General features: G+C 38.8%; 1 protein-coding gene and 1 long non-coding RNA gene across 2 annotated transcripts in view; one reads left to right on the top strand and one right to left on the bottom strand.

Annotated features, from left to right (window-relative positions):
* Nucleotides 1-1,853: 1,853 nt before the first annotated feature.
* Nucleotides 1,854-10,967, bottom strand: LOC137170646 (uncharacterized). The gene is made up of 4 exons (XR_010924643.1): nucleotides 10,917-10,967; nucleotides 10,401-10,507; nucleotides 3,780-3,943; nucleotides 1,854-2,195 (listed from the first exon to the last, which is right to left on the bottom strand). It is a non-coding gene; the product is annotated as an uncharacterized lncRNA (long non-coding RNA).
* A 1,004-nt stretch (nucleotides 10,968-11,971) lies between these two features.
* LOC137170637 (uncharacterized) overlaps nucleotides 11,972-18,760 on the top strand; it is a 12,369-nt gene continuing 5,580 nt past the window's right edge. Inside the window, exons 1-2 of the mRNA XM_067574146.1 lie at nucleotides 11,972-12,068; nucleotides 14,066-14,132. Of these exons, the coding sequence (XP_067430247.1) occupies nucleotides 14,122-14,132 (11 nt within the window). The 5' untranslated portion in view covers nucleotides 11,972-12,068; nucleotides 14,066-14,121. The remainder of the gene's footprint in view (nucleotides 12,069-14,065; nucleotides 14,133-18,760) is intronic.

Genomic DNA, 18,760 nt, shown 5'->3' with positions numbered 1-18,760 from the left:
CATCACTGATGACAGCCTTTGGAATAGTAACGTAAATATCTCTAACTGCAACAACAACAACAACAAAAGGAGCCACATTACAGACGGTTTGTGTGTTCGTACGGAACCGTTAAGTACAGGATGTTTGGTGCGGTACGCTCCCCAACACAAAAAATTGCTGTCAAAACACAAATAATCCACTGACTCCGACATGCAGAACAGTGGGAGTTCCACCCGGAACATTTTTGCAGGGCACCACTTAGCTGTAGCTCATGGATGTATGCTAGCCAGCTTAGCCAAGTTACACATGGATGTTTTATAATATCTAGATGCAGGTTGGAGGTGGGGCCTTGTTCTTTCCTATGATATTACTCAGTGGTGCATGTCATTGGATAGTTACCCAATGACAACAAAGGATTTAAAATCTATTGGATAATGTTTTCGAGCTACAGCCAGTGTACAAGAGAAATTTTTTCATAACCTGCTTCGAAACATATTTTATCTAAAACTCACCCTCTACTTTATCCAACCGTTGTTTAGCAATGCTGTGTGAAACGCCTTCCCTCCCCTGGATATCAGCAGTTGGAGCGTAGGAACGAACTAGTTGTTGTTGTGAAGCTCACTAAGGTTTAAGGTTTGTGGAAAATGAGAATCAAATGGGTACGCTCTGATGTACTGCAGGTGTTTACCTGAAAACATTGAGACAAACACATTTATAGTATCATTCAATTCAAACACTAAGAATAATACACAGTAAATATGAAGATGGATTACTGATATGTTTGAACTGGTCATAGTTGAACATTACGCAGATGAATATCTGAGCATTTCTTGCTCCACTTTTAGGCCAGAAGTGATTTTTATTTCTTTTATAAGGGAACTGTGGTGTGCTGTGTAACAGCCAGACTCCGGTGCCTCCAGTATCATTCTTCTCCACCATCACAACCAGTTCCGCCGCTCCGTATACGCAGAGTACGCAGAGCGCGTGGGGCCTCAAGTACCAGGCGGGGGTCCCCAAAATTAAGGTTGATAAAAATGTCATGATAATTATCACATTATTACATTTTTACACAAATTGAAAAAATATATGAATTAGTTATGGACAGGCCCACCGTTGGTTTTTTCATTGTATGTAACCGATCACTCAATTCAGGCAAATTAGATGTTTTTACCTAATATATAAAAAGAGCCCAAATGAAAAGCCTGAATGTGATGACACATCAAACTGTAGCTCTCTGTCAGTGTTTTTATTTATCTCTTCTTTTTAATAACCTCCATCACTTCTTACAGCCATATGAACTGTAGCTGTTATGCAGATCAGCCATCATACTAAAAACAATAGTGATACATTTCTACCTCATAATCGTAACTTCATAGTATGTTGAGTATCACCAGTGTGACTTGAGGCACACATGTTTTACCTGATGGGGAACATAGTACAGTTGCTGTTGAGGGGGTTGCTGGGGAGGTTGCTGTCGTCACACGCTGCTTTTCATTACACTAACATGTCGCTTCCCTCACTTCTGTCTCTTCCCGAGGACGAAAGAATTTAATTCACCAAACAGGACGTCCTCGTTCACTCCAGCGTCATTTTGAGGAGACACAACTACTCATGACGCACATCACCTCAACTGTCAAATATGTAGAAGTCAACTCTAAATATATAGAACTTATTAAGTAACAGTTATAACTCTTCTTATACATAGTGATAGCTGGAAGGAAAACATCTATGGGCTGTGTAATGCTCCAGTGTTTTATCATTTGATTATAGATCTATAGCAGCATCTGGCTGTCACACAATAAGACACAAATAGACAATTTCACTAACCAAGACAACTCCTTCTAGAATATGGATTTAATGATTTATTGGGTGGGAGATGGAAGAGCAGGGTGAAAAGGAGGAAGGATAGTTAGAGAGATGATTGGAGAGGGAAGGATGGATGGGAGAAGGGAAAGGATCGGGGTGGGAGGATGAGGTGGTGAGGGTTGAGGTCGTGGGATGCGGGATGAGGGGTCAGGGTCAAGGGGATGAGGGTCGAGGGATGGGGAGAAAGAAGAGCAGGTGGGAAAGAGGGGAAGGAGGGAGTGGATAGGAGAGTGATAGATGTAAGGAGGAGAGGCGTCGATGTCAGGGAGGTAAGTGGGAACAAGGGGGTCGAGACTCAGGGTGGGGGTGCTGTCTTGATGGTCTGGCATCTGTACGAAGTCCCCTGTTCCTGTGTTCAAGCAGAGAAGAAAGAAAAGTTAGCGGAGGGGTCGGGTTGGAGGGACTTGCAAGCTTAGACAAAGGGGAGAGGAGTGGATGTGGTGTGTCTAAATACCCTGTGGTGTGGAAATGGGATGCGTACAAGGCGTGGTCTTTGGTTCCAGAACTTTGTTTATAAGTCTATAAACTTCATTTAAACCTGTTAATTACTGAACGAACAGAACCGACATAAGGAACAATAAAAACAGCTGTAGCCTGCAGAATGTCTAAATAACATAATTTATAAACATAAATGCTTATTTAGTTTGTGAAAATCTGACGTGATTTTATATTTTCATATTTTCCTGAAGAAGCTGAGACGCACTGAAACGGAGAAGAAAGAAGAAGCCTTTTGACTTATGGAGAAAAGAGAAGAAAGTCACAAGAGTGTTTGTTGTGATTGATTCATGATTCAGTCATTTTCATTCTATGAATAAATATGATCAGCTGCTGTCGGTGCTTTCATTCCTGTCCCACAGGTAGTTTTGCTGATCTGCTATATTACTATAACAGCCGTCTGTTTACTGTCCCGTCAGATCAGCTGACCAATCAATAAACACATTACATATAGCGTAATGAAAAGCAACCCTACTTTTACCCTCAAGCAGCACACTGTGGCTAGCTGAACAGGCTGTACAACAAACATGCACGCTCACTTCACTTCGTCTTGTAAAATACACCAAACAACGTGCACATAACACCGCTGTGAACCCCGCTTACTGGCAGTTGAAGTTCTCCCTTTTTAGAACAAATGACATCCCAAATCACTGTTATTTCTCCTGCTGAACGTCAGTCTGCAGCATCCCTGGTTGCCACAGCAACTCAGTTACTACTGTTAGGTCACGTCAAGGTTGACCTCAGGTGAAAGGTCATCATGTAACTGACGGCAGCGGTCATGACGGTCATTTTATTTATAGCTAAATTGTTAATAAATATTAAATGTTCTTCTTGAAGGGCCACGCAAGCCTTCACAAAAATTATTAATTTAATAAATAAATGAAAATAAAAATAAATATGCCTTGACAAAAGGGCACTTTGGACATCAAGTGCATCCTGAGTGACCACTTGTGATCGGATCTCACTTCCCCACTCTATATGCAAATAAACACTGACATCATTTCTGTTTTCAAAGACCAAATTCGTTCGTTATTCGTCCAAAGCTGTGTTCAACTTGTTTGATAAAAACGATAAATATTCAGGATATATATAAATACATTTGCAGAAGCTTTTCTCCTCTGTGGGTTTAAAGCAGGACCCTGACCATCAGAATAAAGCTATAATTAAAATGTTATATTTTTGCACAATTATGAGAAATAATTTAATTCAAATATGCTTCAGTTATTTAAATGTATTATTGTCAGTGCTGGACTTAATAATCTTTCTGAAAATAGAAACTCTGGCTGCTGTTTATTTGTCTGTGTTGCTCTGTGGTTTACTGTGTTTGAATGGAGCATATTAAGATGTTATTGACAGATGGTGTACAGAGAGCACAATCAATTACTGGGAAAAAATGGAAAATAGTAACAGGTGGCTGAGTCTCTAAAATAATACTCACTGGAGTAAAGAGCGGCTGCAGGGTCTTTGCCAGGATGCCGTTAGCATCATTGATCTTTTTATTGTTATCATTACTACTTATTCTGTCCAGCTGGATAAATGTAAACATAATCCAAACCAGTCAGCCCTTTATCCTGAATTCTGGGTGTCTTGTATAAGATGTACCTGATGAAACAGTCAGAGAAGACAGAAAACAGAACATAACAGAGACTCTGAAGAGTAAACTGTGGCAGTTACAGGATCAAACAGACATTAATAACTTTAACTGACCTATAAAACATTCAACTGTTTGTTTATCAGTATATTTACATGCAGATGAGAAATACATGCACTATAGTAACCTGCTTACTGTAAACCCACATATGCAGCAGCCGGTCATTAATCAGAGCTTATTTATGAACCAGGACTCCTTGTTTTAAGTGTTTTTACTGATATGTTTCTTCTAGTTTTATCCACAATGTGAGGTCAGTCTGTCGGTTCATAACTTTGCTTTAGACTCAAATATCTCAACGACTGTGTGATGGACTGATGTGAAATGTTGTTGACAGTTCAGTTAATGATGCTTTAAACATCCTTTCAAAGCTGATTGTGATTGTGAACATGTCAACCTCATGGTGGCAGTAGAGGAACAGTCAGAGGATCACTGATCATCCATCCAATAGTTGTTGAGAAGTGACGGAGCGAAATTTACTGTTGTAAATTGTTTGGGCTTGGTAAGAGGGTTGGCCTGATGACTCAAACATGAGCGTCTGGTGTGGACCTCCGGGTTTGTGGCTGACTAGTCTGATCATAGTAGGGCTGCCCACTGATTGTTTGAGGATCTATTTTCTTGTTGCATCACATCTTCTTGCTAACATTGTGCAGGTATTGAATTATAAGGTAAGTGCTCCTTTTCTGTCCATTCCTCCTCTGCTCTGTACAACCTCCGGGACTGAAAAATGGAGCCCATGTGGAAGTGCCAAAAACTGCAGTTCGAAAGGCCACTTGAGGCTCCAGAAGCGAGTCAATCCCCTCAGTCTCCCATGTCAAAATGCCCAACTTTACAACAGAATAAACATGTTTACAGCCTGGTACAAAAAACTGTTTTGGTCTCTATAGCTTATTTCCATGTTCATGACAAGTGTACATGGGTTGAATTTTCATATAACTCACCTATTTAAATTTTATTAAGGCTTAAAGTTATGCATAGTTAAGGGTGTGGCTGCTTTGACTGACAGGTGGGAGCCGTCACAGGCCAGTCGCTACCACGGCGACAACGTTGGTCAGGTAACATAACTGCTACATGTGGCCCTGCATGTGAATTATTGCACACTGCTTGTGAATATGTTTTGTTTTCCCTCTCTCTCTCTGGCACTCTCCCTCCCCTCCACCTGCCTTCTCCTGTAGGAGTGGAGCACCTGAAATCAATAAACCATCAGAGAAGAAGGGGGGACCTGAGGAGCAGTGAGTGAGAGACACATGCCCAACATCCGGACGCACATCTTGTGGGCAATTTTTCTCCCTTTTTCCTCCCAATTGTTTTTTCCAGCATGTTTTAGAGTGTTGGTTTTCTTATTTTAGTTTGCTATTTTAGTTTGGGTTGGAGATCACTGGTAGTCCAGTTATCGGGTTTTGTTTGGTTCAGTGTAGTTTAGTTTTTTCTTTTGGTAGTTTAGGGGGATGAGCTGGGTGCAATGGCCCATTGCTTGGCTGGCCCATCTTTGCTCCTTTTGGCTGGGATCTCCACCCACTTTTTTTGTTTTCTTTATATTTTGTACATTGTATAGTTTATTATTTTCAAAATAAAGCTTGTTGTTTTCTTGTTAACTCAGAGGTTTTGGTGTCGTTTTATATGTTTCGGTCTCCAGTTGAGCCTTTACTTGTTTACAGACTGTAACATATTTGGGGGCTCGTCCACACGTTTTTCCACACTAGCATGTTTCTGTAGGCTTGCTTTAAATGCAGAGTGCAGGTAAGTTGCTGAAGGCTTTTTGTTTTTTTCACCTCAGTGTTGTCGCTGTGCATCTTGTTATTTAACAGTTACTCATGATTGCAAACTGTGTCATAGTAACTTTTTCTCTGTCCACATGTTAACTGATATGTAGTTTGACATTATTATGTGTTGCTTTGATACCTTGTGTAGTTTGCTATTTGTTTGCATGGTGCCTATGTTTTGTGTTGGACACCACTGATCTTGTGCTGCTGTTTTGTTTGGGCAGTGATCCTTTTGCATGTTGTGCTATTTTTTGGGGGCCTGTAATAGATGTTTTGCTGGCTTTGCGGTTTTTATGGCATTTGTTTGACATTTGTTCTTGATGATGGCGTTTAGAAAGAAATTGAAGAATTTGTTGCACAACCTAGCCTTGATAGATTCCATCGTTGCTCAAAAGAGCCTCAGACTTCACCATGCTTGTGAATTGAACATGTCAGAAAGTGTAGTGGTCATCTTTTTTATTAGATCATTTGTGGTTGTTGCTGCTTGTTTAGTTGCACTTTTGACCGAGTTACTGCTTCAGCAGCTTGGAGTTTCAGTTTTGAGCACCTTGACTAAGTAGCCACCGGGCAGGTTTGAAGAGCTTGCCACTTTGTTGTTTGTTTTGTTGTTTGGCCTTTAATATTTTAGCTGTCTTTCAGCTTCTGGGGGAATCTGATGTCCAGTCAATTATTGGGGGGGACAAATTTTCATGTTTCATATATTGATGTCTAAACTGTGTTGATGGATGGTTGGTTTAAATATCATAACACAAATGTCCATTATGAAATGAAGGCAGAAAATTAAATCATGCAACATTTCTACACTTTCAAAATGTTAAATTATGATAGTGAAACGAGTCATTTTGACGCTAAGTCTATGGGAAAAAGTCTTTTTGGGACAGTGTGCATCACGTGACGTTGTAATTACGTGGTTTGGCCGCTATGTCAGATTTGCTTTGTTCTTGTTGTCCTTGTATCCAGTTCTCTTGATACATCCATGAGAGTATTAAAATGAGATCTGTATCCAGCAGATCACATTTTAATACCAGGTGTACATGGGGTCAGAGAGACAGACAGTGCATCTGGACTGCTTACATGTGCCACCTGGTGGTTGTTGTTGCGCACTGCAGCTACTCCTGGGTAAATTATTTTACCCCCCTTACTGCAGTAATCAGGTCAAGTTCTGCTCTGAGGAGCGAGGAGACATGAGAGCAGCCTTCACAGAAGTCTTTTATCAGCCTACATGCCCCCTTACTGGATATCAGTTATTGATTATATGCTGCAGCTGATCGGACTGATCCGATATGTCACTGAGTGGAGAGAGTGTTTACAGATTAAACTCAAGTGTATCACTCCCAAGTTTTATATTTCATTTGTTTTCTGATTCACCGTCTAGTTAAACATTGTTAATTGTCGGTCTGATCAATAAAAGAACCATAAACAACTTTATTCGTTTATTAGAAAGATTTTTCTTTTCATGATCTGTTATTTCCTCCATTAACTGTTATTATGGATCAAATTAAAATAATGGAGAGTCCGTCAGCAAGAAACACATTTATATTTAATGTAATTTATTGATTTATCATTTACATTTTCCCTGAAACATTTAGCCCGATAAATATTTTCCAGTGTTCAAAGGACACCTTGATCATATTCTGGGTTATTAAATAATGAATTCACAATCAGAATATCAATAAATACAGAGGCAAATAATTAATAAATAATATGAATGCATTCTGCCAGTAGAAAAGGTTCTTGTACACAGTATAAATACAGACTGCAGGTGTTTGTTAAACAGGTAACAGGCTGCAGAGAGGAAACAGCTGCTGCAGCTTTATTAGTGTCACAGTGCACGTGTGCAGACACAAACTCCATCAGAAGCCTCTACAGCTGTTAAAGTGACTAACAGCTGATCGGCTGACAATAGGCTAGTTGGAGATGAACCAGACCTGAGCAGAATTGATCACTGCTGATCACCGCACAATGCAGCACTCGATCTGAAGTCATGCATGCGTGGGCAACGATAACCTCACAGGTGTTTGATAAACAACATGACACGTATTGGGAACTCTTCATTTTCAGTTTGATTGTAAAATTCTGATTTTATGAGATTGTGTACTAAGAATTCAGATGTGTTGATGAACTTTGATCAGCCAAAGAGAGAAAAAACATTCAGTAACCAAATATTACAGACAGCATCAATATGAAGATAACGTCATTATTTCATTCTTGTTATGAACTGAAATAACATCAAACTTTTGGTAACAATTGTGACATGAAGATTGTCCTCTGTACGGATGTGAAGTCTGACTGTCTGAATATTTGATAAATGATATAATGTCTATAATTATTATAATTATTATTATAACTATAATTTCTTCTTGCATTTTCACTACTGATTGGTGTTTTACTTTATTTCTTTATTTGTTTGCACATTACAAAATACGTTTGTAATAAAATATTCAAAGATTTGATATGTACACAAAGTCATTCAAATATATGTTACAAAACAGACTTTTCTCTGCATATACTCAGTTAGCAGGAAGCTAAAAGCTTAAAGACATCTCCTGAATACTAAATACAAAATAAACAGAATTACACTGAAATAAATAAATAAAACAAATAATCTAACTTCATTTGAATTTCTTTATCTCTGGTATGAGATGTGAAGGAGTTTAACCAGTCAGCTGATTTATGGTCCGCCTGCTGTCTGCTGAACTTCTATGTAAAATAATTTTAAAAATATTGGAGATTATAGAATAAATGCTGTTTAGAGGATCTTAAGGTTCCAGATCATTTCCATAGGTTATAGACTGACCCTCTCATACAGAACACTGTTAAAACAGTGACTGAGTAGATTGATCTGATAACATTTTATGAAATTAGGGCTTTGAAGCCAATTTGACATAGTGGCCAAACCATGTAATTACAACGTCACATGACGCTATTGCTCCCAAAAAGACTTTTTTCCCACAGACTTAAAGGGAGTCACAACTTGATCCATTTAGTCATATCACATTTATAAAGTCTAGAAGAGCCACACGATTGAATCATTTTATCCCCATTCAAGTTAGCCAGAGGGCTAAACCAGAAATTAGCTGTCTTGGCCAGCAGAAGTCTATAGTGAGCATGCTCCATGGGCGCATGCGGCCCAACGAGCATGCTCAGTATGTTTTCAGGAAGTGACTTTTTTGGCTTAAGCACCACTGAGCAACTTTAGGAATGAATGGCATCCGCCTCCAACACTGTATCCAGTTTTCTTTATACATCCATGGAAAGGACGACTCATGTCTCTAAAAACACATTTCCTCATTTCCTCTCTCCTCGCATGGTTTCCTTGCGTCTTGAGTGGGAGAGACTCAAGTGAGGGAAACATGGATGCAGTTTAAGGGAATTGGAATGAACCTCTGGTGTGAACAGGGCTGCCGTTCAATAATAATGTAAAACAAACAGTCAAACTGAGCTGCTGCAGAGCCTTTTTGGCTGCAGAGGAAACAGTTTCAGTAACTTGAAGGATTACATGATTCCACAGATGCATTAAGCTCATTCAATATGACTTTGTATTAAAACAGTTATTAATTCATTTGGCCATTCATCTGTCTTTCACATGATCATTTTTTTGATGAAAAATATAAAACATTTCAGTATAGATCTCATTTTTCAAAGGTGACTTTTTATTCAGTTTTAGTTAAATTTACTAATCTAAAAAATCTGCTCAAAAACTCAAGTCAAAAACCTCAAATCCTGTCCTCTCCTCAGAGTTTCATCTCCTTTAATACAGGTGCAGCTGAGTGAAAGAAATATAAACATGATCTAATCTAAACATCAAATCATTTCATTGGTTATATGTAAGCAGATAATACCAAATTATGATATAAAAATACATAAATAATAACAAAGGATAGTGCCTGTGTCAAAGTGGGTGAGAACACGCCAATTTTAACCATGCTTGTTAATTATTTTTTTTAGCCATAGTTCCATCATTAATCTTTCTCAGGCTTTGTTTGTGGTTTACATTATGTTTGGTTACAGTTTACATACCAGCAACATGTTTGGTTAAAGTAAAAGAAAGTATTAAGTTTAGTTTACTGGTTTAGTTCTGTGTTCCATAAGTTCATTATTTTCTTTCTTTGTTACAAAAGGATCACTTCCTGTCAGTAGCAGACCATGGGGTCTTGCACTGGGCCTTCGGTGGTCTCACACACACACACACACACACACACACACACACACACACACACACACAAAAGCCTCTTTTATACAGAGAACCCACATTATAGCTATAAAGAGGATCCGCCGCTTTATGGCTATAAAGCTGCCTCCTACTTTTACACATCATACCGGCGTTCCGGAGATCAGACTGATCAGAGCTGTAAACTCTGCCATAAGCAAGTAAAGAGATGTTACTAGGACGAGGGGAGGACATTTCTCTTCGTTTGATAACATTAAAAGTTAAGTTAGACTTTTCTTTTGGCTTTCCGACTCATTTTAAAAAAGACCAGAGAGAGAGAGATAGAGAGAGAGAGAGAGCAGCTGTGGTCGAGTGAGCTAGAGAGTGAATGGAGAGAGAGAGCTCTAGTAATGTTAATGAGGAAGCTGATGAATCAGATCATTAAAACGTTATTTTCTGATTGTTTCACAACGGTTACTTTCCAAAGCACAAACACACCTGCATCCCCGCACACCTCCTCAACCCTGCAGCTGTACGCCGCACCGCCTGATGTGGTCTGAATACGGGCTAAACAACAGCGTCAGCTCCCGGTCCCGCCATGCCGGCTGTCACACAGAACAGCGAGGCGGATTACAGGCGCAGTATTCCCGCTTTGAACGGGCTGTGTAAAAGAGGCTGAAGTGCACTCATCACCAACAACTAACATCTAAACAATATAAAAACTACGTCATTAAGAATAAGTCCATTACAAAATCAGCTTCTGACACCTGTTAACAAATGTACTCAAAGCACCGGCTCAACAAGCTGAAACTATGCTAACCTCGTTATTTCTCCCACACATGCATTAGCTAAACTGCCAACCCAGTCTTCCGATGGTAAACGTTCACTCATGTTGCTCAACAAAAAGACAATAAAGGAAAGATTTTCTGAAAGATAGAAATTAGGCCATATTTCTCACAGCAGCAAACAACAATCTTAATCAGCTCTATAGATAATTAATACAGCAGGACTCACCAGTCACTGGAAAACAAAATCCATCCTCCGTTCCTTTCTGCAATGCCTGCGTGAGTCCTGCGTGAGCCCTGCACGAGGCCTGCGTGAGCCCTGCGTGAGTCCTGCGCGAGGCCTGCGCGAGCCCTGCACGAGTCCTGCGTGAGTCCTTTTGATTGGTTAATTTTGTTGTCACTCTATATTTGTTCCATGTATGTTTTCTATGAGCAGAGCCTGCAACCAAGGACCCAGCAGGCCCTGGGAGGCCATATGGAGAATCGCAGGCAGACACATCCAGTTCTAGCTCCAAATACTGGGTTTATGGTTATGATAGTAACTGAAATCAAACAAAATATTTTTTAAGAACCACATAAATATTTTTAATAACTCATAAAATCTAGAGAGATAAGAACTCCAGCAACACTTGTCGTATGAGGAACAAGTTTATTAGTTTTGACGCGTTTTGACTTGTGGTCTTCATCAGGGTCATCATAAAACACATTACAAACACCATTTAAATAAAGTAAGGTAAAAAAAAAAAAAAAAAAAACACTACAGAAATTAATTGCAAAATCTTCATTCATGCCCCCTGGAGATAAACTTTGGAAATAGAAAATCCAAAATGCTTCTCTCTTTTTCCAAAGAAAACTAACATTACTACCTCTTAATCACATTTTAACTTTTAACCTACAAAAGTTTGTCTCTTCTGACCACAACATGACGGAGTCAGACTGACCTGCTGATCTACATCAGGCCTCAGAGTTTACCTTTCTCTTTATTTATGTATTATATATATTATATGTGTTATATGTATTATATGTCTTATATGTATTATATGTATTATCGGCTCTGGGAGGGGAGGTCTCTGAGACTGTTTCTGTGAAATCATGTGACTAGCCGCCTCCCTGCTGATAAATTGTATGTGTGTGTGTGTGTGTGTGTGTGTGTGTGTGTGTGTGTGTGTGTGTGTGTGCGTGCGTGCGTGCGTGTGTGTGTGTGTGTGTTGGGCGGGTCTGTCTTTCTGTTTCATTCTGTGTCTCTGAGACTTTCTGTGAAATCATGTGACCTGCTGCCTCTCTGATTATATAAACCCTCCTCTCCTCCTCTGCAGTCTGACTCCTCTCTGCTCTTCCTGCCTCTTCAGCATCTCACAGCTTCTTCAAGTCAACATCCCAGGTAAGAACACTTTGAACGAAGAACCACGAAAAACTTTCAGTATCAGGATTTTTGGACACAAATGCTGCAGGAAAAATCTCACTATAACTGAATGTAATAACTTAATAAATGAAATGTTATAGAATAACATTAAATGAAATCAAAATGAAAAACTAAAAGCTGTTTTTTCTGTCAATGAGTTCTCACACATCAATAATGTTGAAAATGTTATATGACAGTTATTTACATTTTCACTCATTATTAGTAACCAAAGACATGAAAGTTTAAAGGAACATATCTGTGTATGTGACTACATTAATCAGCCTGTCATGGAGTTCATTGTTATTTAACTGAAGATAGACAGACATGTCTGGCACTAAATATCTTTATTATACAGCTCTCAGCTCATGGTAGTGATGCCCAGAAGAACCAAGTTACATTTAATTTACTGAAACAGAAAGCCAAGTTAATCTGGAGAGCAGATGGCCGCCCACCAAGAGCCGGGTTCTGCTTGAGGTTTCTACCCGTTAAAGGGGAGTTTTTCCTTACCGATGTCGCCACGTGCTGCTCATGGGGGAACTGTTGGGTCTCTGTAAATTAAAGAGTACAGTCTTGACCTGCTCTATGTGAAAAGTGCCTTGAGATGACTTTTGTTGTGATATGGCGCTATATAAATAAAAATTGATTGATTGGTTGATTGATTGAATCTGTATTTAAAACCTGGATTTTATCATCAAATGTTATAAAAATCTCAATTTATTATAGAGAACCAAATGTAAGAATAAGTTCTGCGTCCTCATTGGTCAGTTTTGGGGGCAGATATATTACTGTAAATGATTTACAGTAGAGTTGAATTACAGTCTGTGCTTTACATACATTTTCCCATAATCCTTTGTGATTTACAGTAAGAGACTTTTCACACTGATATCCTACTGAACACATTAAAGTAAAATACTGTTCAAATGACCAAACCTGTTACAGTGTTTGGTCGCTATAAATAACCACAGCCGTGTGTAATGACAGCTGTTCTGGCTGTTGGAGACCCTCGCTGGTGCAACACAATCAGTTTGTGTTTGTTTGATTGACAGGTCTACAGGGGGGGGGGGGGGGGGGGGGGGGGGGGGGGCCTGATTTGAGATTTATGAAATAACCATGCATATAGCATACAGCTGGGTATTTGTGTCTTTGGGTGAACACATGAACTCTTCAGCAGATCCTTCTCTCTCACACAATATAAAAATCAAAATGATAGATTTTATGTTAATGAGACAGACCTGTCTGAGCATCAAGAGGCCCTCTCATAAGCTTCTACAGTCTCTTTAGTACTACATTCCCTCTCTGTGTTACTATTCCTCCACTGCAGCTCAGCAAGGAGAAACCACAACACAAAGATGAATTACACAACTGTAACTTTGGCAGATAAACTCTTGGTTTGTTCAGCTCTTTATATGAGCTTCAGCTGAACTTTAGACTGTGTTTTCTCAAAGAACTCATATCTCATATTTGAGCTGCTGTAGGAAAGGATCACATCACAGCCAGTGTTGACAGGAGGAATGATTACAGACACCAGTAACTTCCAATGTGTCCACTGCATGTGATGGTAATTTGTATTTGAATAAACTAAAGTAAACCCTGTATAGAGACTGTTTGGTAAGTCTGTCCCATCATAAAATGATTTATTGTTACAGGGTCTACTGTAACCCCATGAACCCTCATTCAAACAGCCACTCACATATTATAGAAAACAAACCAAATGTGTTGTTATTGGACATTTACATTCAGATACATTAATTAACAACATTTCCTCATTATGTTGATATAAAAGTTTAATCCAGGCAGCAGGACGTTTCCTTCAGAACATATATGCTGTTTCCATTTAGTAGCAAACAAAGATCATTTCTAGGAGACGTTGTTGGTCGAGCGGCTCGTCGCTCAAAATGTGCAGCACTGAAACTTTCTGCAGCAAGTTCTTCACACCTTTATTTCACTTTATGATGGTTTTCATTTTGTCCTCCCAGATACCAAAACACCTGTTTCATCCTCACCGTGTGGAGTCTCTCTGACAGGCAGCACCATGGCAACGTCGTGAGTAACATTACTACAAATAACCATTAAAATACAATTAGAACAATATCAGCCTGGTCGCCAGAATAAAACGTTGGCATTGGTCATTTCTGCAAACCACAGAAACGTTGAATATCTACGTTTCAACACGTGAAATACGTATCATCTCAACATTTCTACAAAACGTATCATCTCAACATTTCTAAAGTGACGTAGTTCACATGTGATCTATATGAGCTGATCTTTCCTATTAGGAGGAGGAGGGGCCGGTGGATGATTAGTATGTTTCTTGGCAGCAACATGGAAATCAGCAGAGAGTACAGTTAGAGACCACCTCAACACCAATGTCCGCCTCCCGTTTCAACTGATAAAAGTGGGTGCTTTTAGCGAGACGTCAGGACATTTGTAGCCGTTTTTCTGGCGAGAAAACCGAGTGTTTTTAGTGAGACATCGGCTGTTTTCATTTTATTTTTTATTTTATTTTAAAGGTCCAGTGTGTAATATGTGTGGTATTTAGCGGCCTCTAACGGTGAAGTTCTAGATTGAAGCACTCCGCCGCTCACCCCTCCCCTCCCTAAGACTTTGGAGAGATTCCAGAAGCTACGGTGGCCTTCAAGGACAAGAAGCTATTTGCTGAAGATGTCATCGTCCACGACAACTTCGAGCATTTCTAACAAGTCAAGAGATGAGGTGAATATGTATTTAGTTATTTAGTCTATAGTACTGTAGGTTATAGCTCACAAGTAAGATAGCAATTATATTTGTTTTATTGTTTTGGTAATTCAAGCTAACATTAGCAACGTCATGCTAAACAAAACTTACATTATTTTATTCTAAGGTTAGGCATTATTGATAGCGAGATAGCGTTGGCAGGATAACGTTACATATTTTATTATCCGTTTGCAGAGTGAAGTACTGGAGGTTAGAGGGAGAGGAAGGGGGTGAGTTAGCGGTGCTGTCGCAGGCAGGGCCGGGCGAGGGAGGAGAGCAAACACCGGCATCTGTGATTTTATAAATGATCCTCCATTTATCAGATTTTGGTTTCAAAAACGTCTCACAATACAAAATGTTTGGTCCATTCTTCTTCTTCGTTTTAAAACTGGTGCATTTCTGGTAGTCGCCCACTGAATCTAAAACACGTAAGGCCCTCACTGGAACCAGTGTTAGGTTTGTCCTTTCTGTGTTACTGTAGAAACCTGGTGATGCAACATGGCAGCCAACGTGGAGGGGGACCCGCTCCCATGTAGATATAAAGGGCTTATTTCTAAGGTAATGAAAACACAACAATTATTATTTTCAGCTAATTAGACACTAATTAAGATATACTTATAAATAATCTATTCAATTTTTACCAAGTCTGTTCTTTTAGATGTTACTAAATACTACACACTGGACCTTTAACACAAACCATGATCTTTCCCTAACCCTAACCAAGTGGTCTTGGTGCCTAAACCTAACCAGACGTTAACAACACACCATTGTCACACCATAAAACATCGTTATTCAATGGGTAGAAATGTTAATATGCTAGTGTTATGGTATTTTCCATCTTTAGAGGTTACAAATTGGGTTACATTGGGTCAAGTTTGGCTTTGAGGTCACACTGTAATTCTTAATCAGAGATTAAGATATCTTCTCCTTGAGACATCAGCTGTCTGTGATGTTTTGGGGAAGGCAGAAACCTCTCTGATAGAGGGTATATCAGCATCTCCATGGTTACCAAGGTCAGAGGAGGCTTCCTTAAACAGCACAGATGGGTGGATGACACAGTCAGACACTCAACCCAAAACTGCTGAAATTACATGCAACGTGACTTAAACGGTCATGGGTAAAGTGCAGTCCGTTGTTTAGAAACTAGTGAACCAATCAGACAAATTTTTCATATTGTAGGCTGATAAAGACGAGGACTCAGACCTTCAGAGGGCAGAACAGAAAGAGACAGCATCGGAGCAAAACACTTTGGTGTTTACTGTTTTGGTTCTCCACCTGGCCGACTGCTTTCAATAAACATTTTCAGCATCAAAAGACATCAAAAGTGTCCGTCTTTCTCCACTGCTGACCATCGCTCAAAATATCCACAACAGCTACGTTTGTGGAAATGTTGATATGATACGTATTACACATGTTGAAACGTACACTGTAAAAAACTTACTATGATTTTTACAGTAATTAACTGGCAGCAAATGACAAGTAACTTACTGTAATTTATTTCACAGTTAGTTACTTGTCAATTTCTGCCAGTTATTTACTGTAAATAAAAACACAGTACACTTACTGTAATTTATCTTACAGTAAGTGTACTGTGTTTTTATTTACAGTAGCAAATGTAAAATGATACTATACAGTGTACAGTAGCTGTACGTAACTGTAAAATAAAATACAGTACTTTTATGCTACTGTGTAATGGATTACAGCACCAGACATTTTGCAGTAAATTAGATTAGTTATTCATATAATGCTGTAAACTTTCAAACCACATTGAAATTTCAATAAATTAGTACAGAACCAACTCTTTAAATTATTTATTAACTGTTGAACAGCAACTACTACATTATACTTGTTACTTATTTTCATGTGCGCAGGGATTGTGCACCATGTTTACAGAAATCTAACGGCCTTCTTCCGTATGGCAGAAATACCCACACTGAGTAGTGCACTGCTGCAATTATATCTGTGATGCACAGGGTAGATGGTTTTCCCTCAGACAGGACAGCAGAACAAAATAAGTTGTTTACACTTAATGACATTAACTGTAGTAAAAGAGCCTGTTGCCCGAAGTTCTACGTCTGCCAGCTCACTGTGGCTACTTTCTCTTTTACAAATTCTCCTTTGCAATATATAAAACTGGTCTGCTGACCAAACAGCACAAAACATTTTGCATAGACCAATGTTTACTGACCAATACTGCAGTCTGTTTTACATTTCCTGTACATGCTTCATAATAAAAGCCACACTGTGGTATACCAGTGAGAAGCTAATATGAATATGAAGCTTTAATATGAAGTTGCAACAGCAGGAACTATTTGGACTGCATGGGCATCAACTTAACACAGTAAATAAGAATATAGTAAATAAAAAATGAAGTAAATAAATGTTTTCTTTTCAGTGTTTGCCATAAAAGAAGCAGGGACCATATGCAACTTTCTGTCCTTTAAATATCATTCTATAACAAAGTTTTCAAATGTATATATAGCAAACATTGGCAAATATTACAATGACAATGTTAAATATGCAATATGTAAAAAGCTTGTTTAAATCTGTAACCACAATTAAACAAATACTCATGAAAAAATAATACTGATGCCATTTAATAAGCTCACTACAAGTTAAAAAAAACAAAAAAACAAAATCAAATCACTGAACTTGATATATAGACACTGACACTAGACACTGTTATTTCCTTGAAACAAAACACTCTTAGGTAATCTTAAGATGTATACTCAACTGTGGGAGATGTCACCGGGTACTCAGGTGTCCATAGAGTCTTTAAAATGGTATTTGTGGATGCATATTTGTCTGTAAAGAGTCCAACAGTCCACCTCAGTCCACTTTGCATCACAAGTCCGCTGGCCCAAAAGGCTTTGGATCCTTGCAAGTCAGGAACCGCCTGCTGCTTTGTGTTCTTCAGCAAATTCAGCTACTGTAGATGACAAAAAATGTTTTACCATTGCTGTCAGTGTAATAGCCAAGCTTGGATAAAAACACATGTTTTTAAGACTCTCAAAGTAAGCTTTTGTAGAATAGGCTACACCTAACAAGATTTTAATTACCTATTGCAACAAACATTTAAATACATCTTAACAGCAATCTTAACAATCACAGGGAAAATGCAAGTAAAATTCATCTAAAAGAAATAGGATGTGATGTAAAAATGTTGATGAGCAAAACTTTTGAACAGACTCCAGCGATGTCATTGTTTCCTCCTGATATTCAACTGTGAACTATAGCAAGATGTGAAGATGGCAGCCAAGGAGGTGGTGAAGTCAGGTCTCCATCAGCAGCATCCATTTGGTCGTACACAGGATCTCAGGTTCTGGTTCTCCTGATGAATAATAATCAAACACTGAATTAACAACAATTCTATCACCTTAAAGTACTGTTTTCTCTGTGAAAACTAAGACTTACACAACAGAGACAATATCGTTTTTGAGTTAGTATATGAGAGCAGATCTAAGCAGATGACAGCTGAGGTGCTTGAGGTTAAGCCAAAATAAATATAAAATATAAATATAAAATATCTAAAAACAGGCACATAGTATAACAAGCACAACTGCCACAAGAGCTGACTAACTTGGCTTTGTCAATGGATTTTAAGTCTTACGTTGCACAGTGAGACCTGGGATGATGAAGAGACTGGACTCATCAGCAGGAGTGCTCGTCAGCTGTGAGGAGTAGAAATAAGATGAAGAAAGGCATCAGGATTTAGAGCCGTGCATGACTTTGGAAAACATTGTTTTCACTGAGAGTGATTACTTTTTAATTAATAGTCCTATACACACACACACACACACACACACACACACATACATACATACATATACATCTTGGAACACAGTATTTTCACACAGTTTGGTGGTAGACGGTAGACTATCAGACCATGTCTCTATCAGACCTAACGTTAGACGTTAGAATAATTCACTATTGAGTTA

Source organism: Thunnus thynnus, chromosome 19 (genome assembly GCF_963924715.1).
Source record: "Thunnus thynnus chromosome 19, fThuThy2.1, whole genome shotgun sequence".
Classification (NCBI taxonomy): Eukaryota; Metazoa; Chordata; class Actinopteri; order Scombriformes; family Scombridae; genus Thunnus; species Thunnus thynnus.
This window is presented reverse-complemented; position numbering and strand designations above follow the sequence as displayed.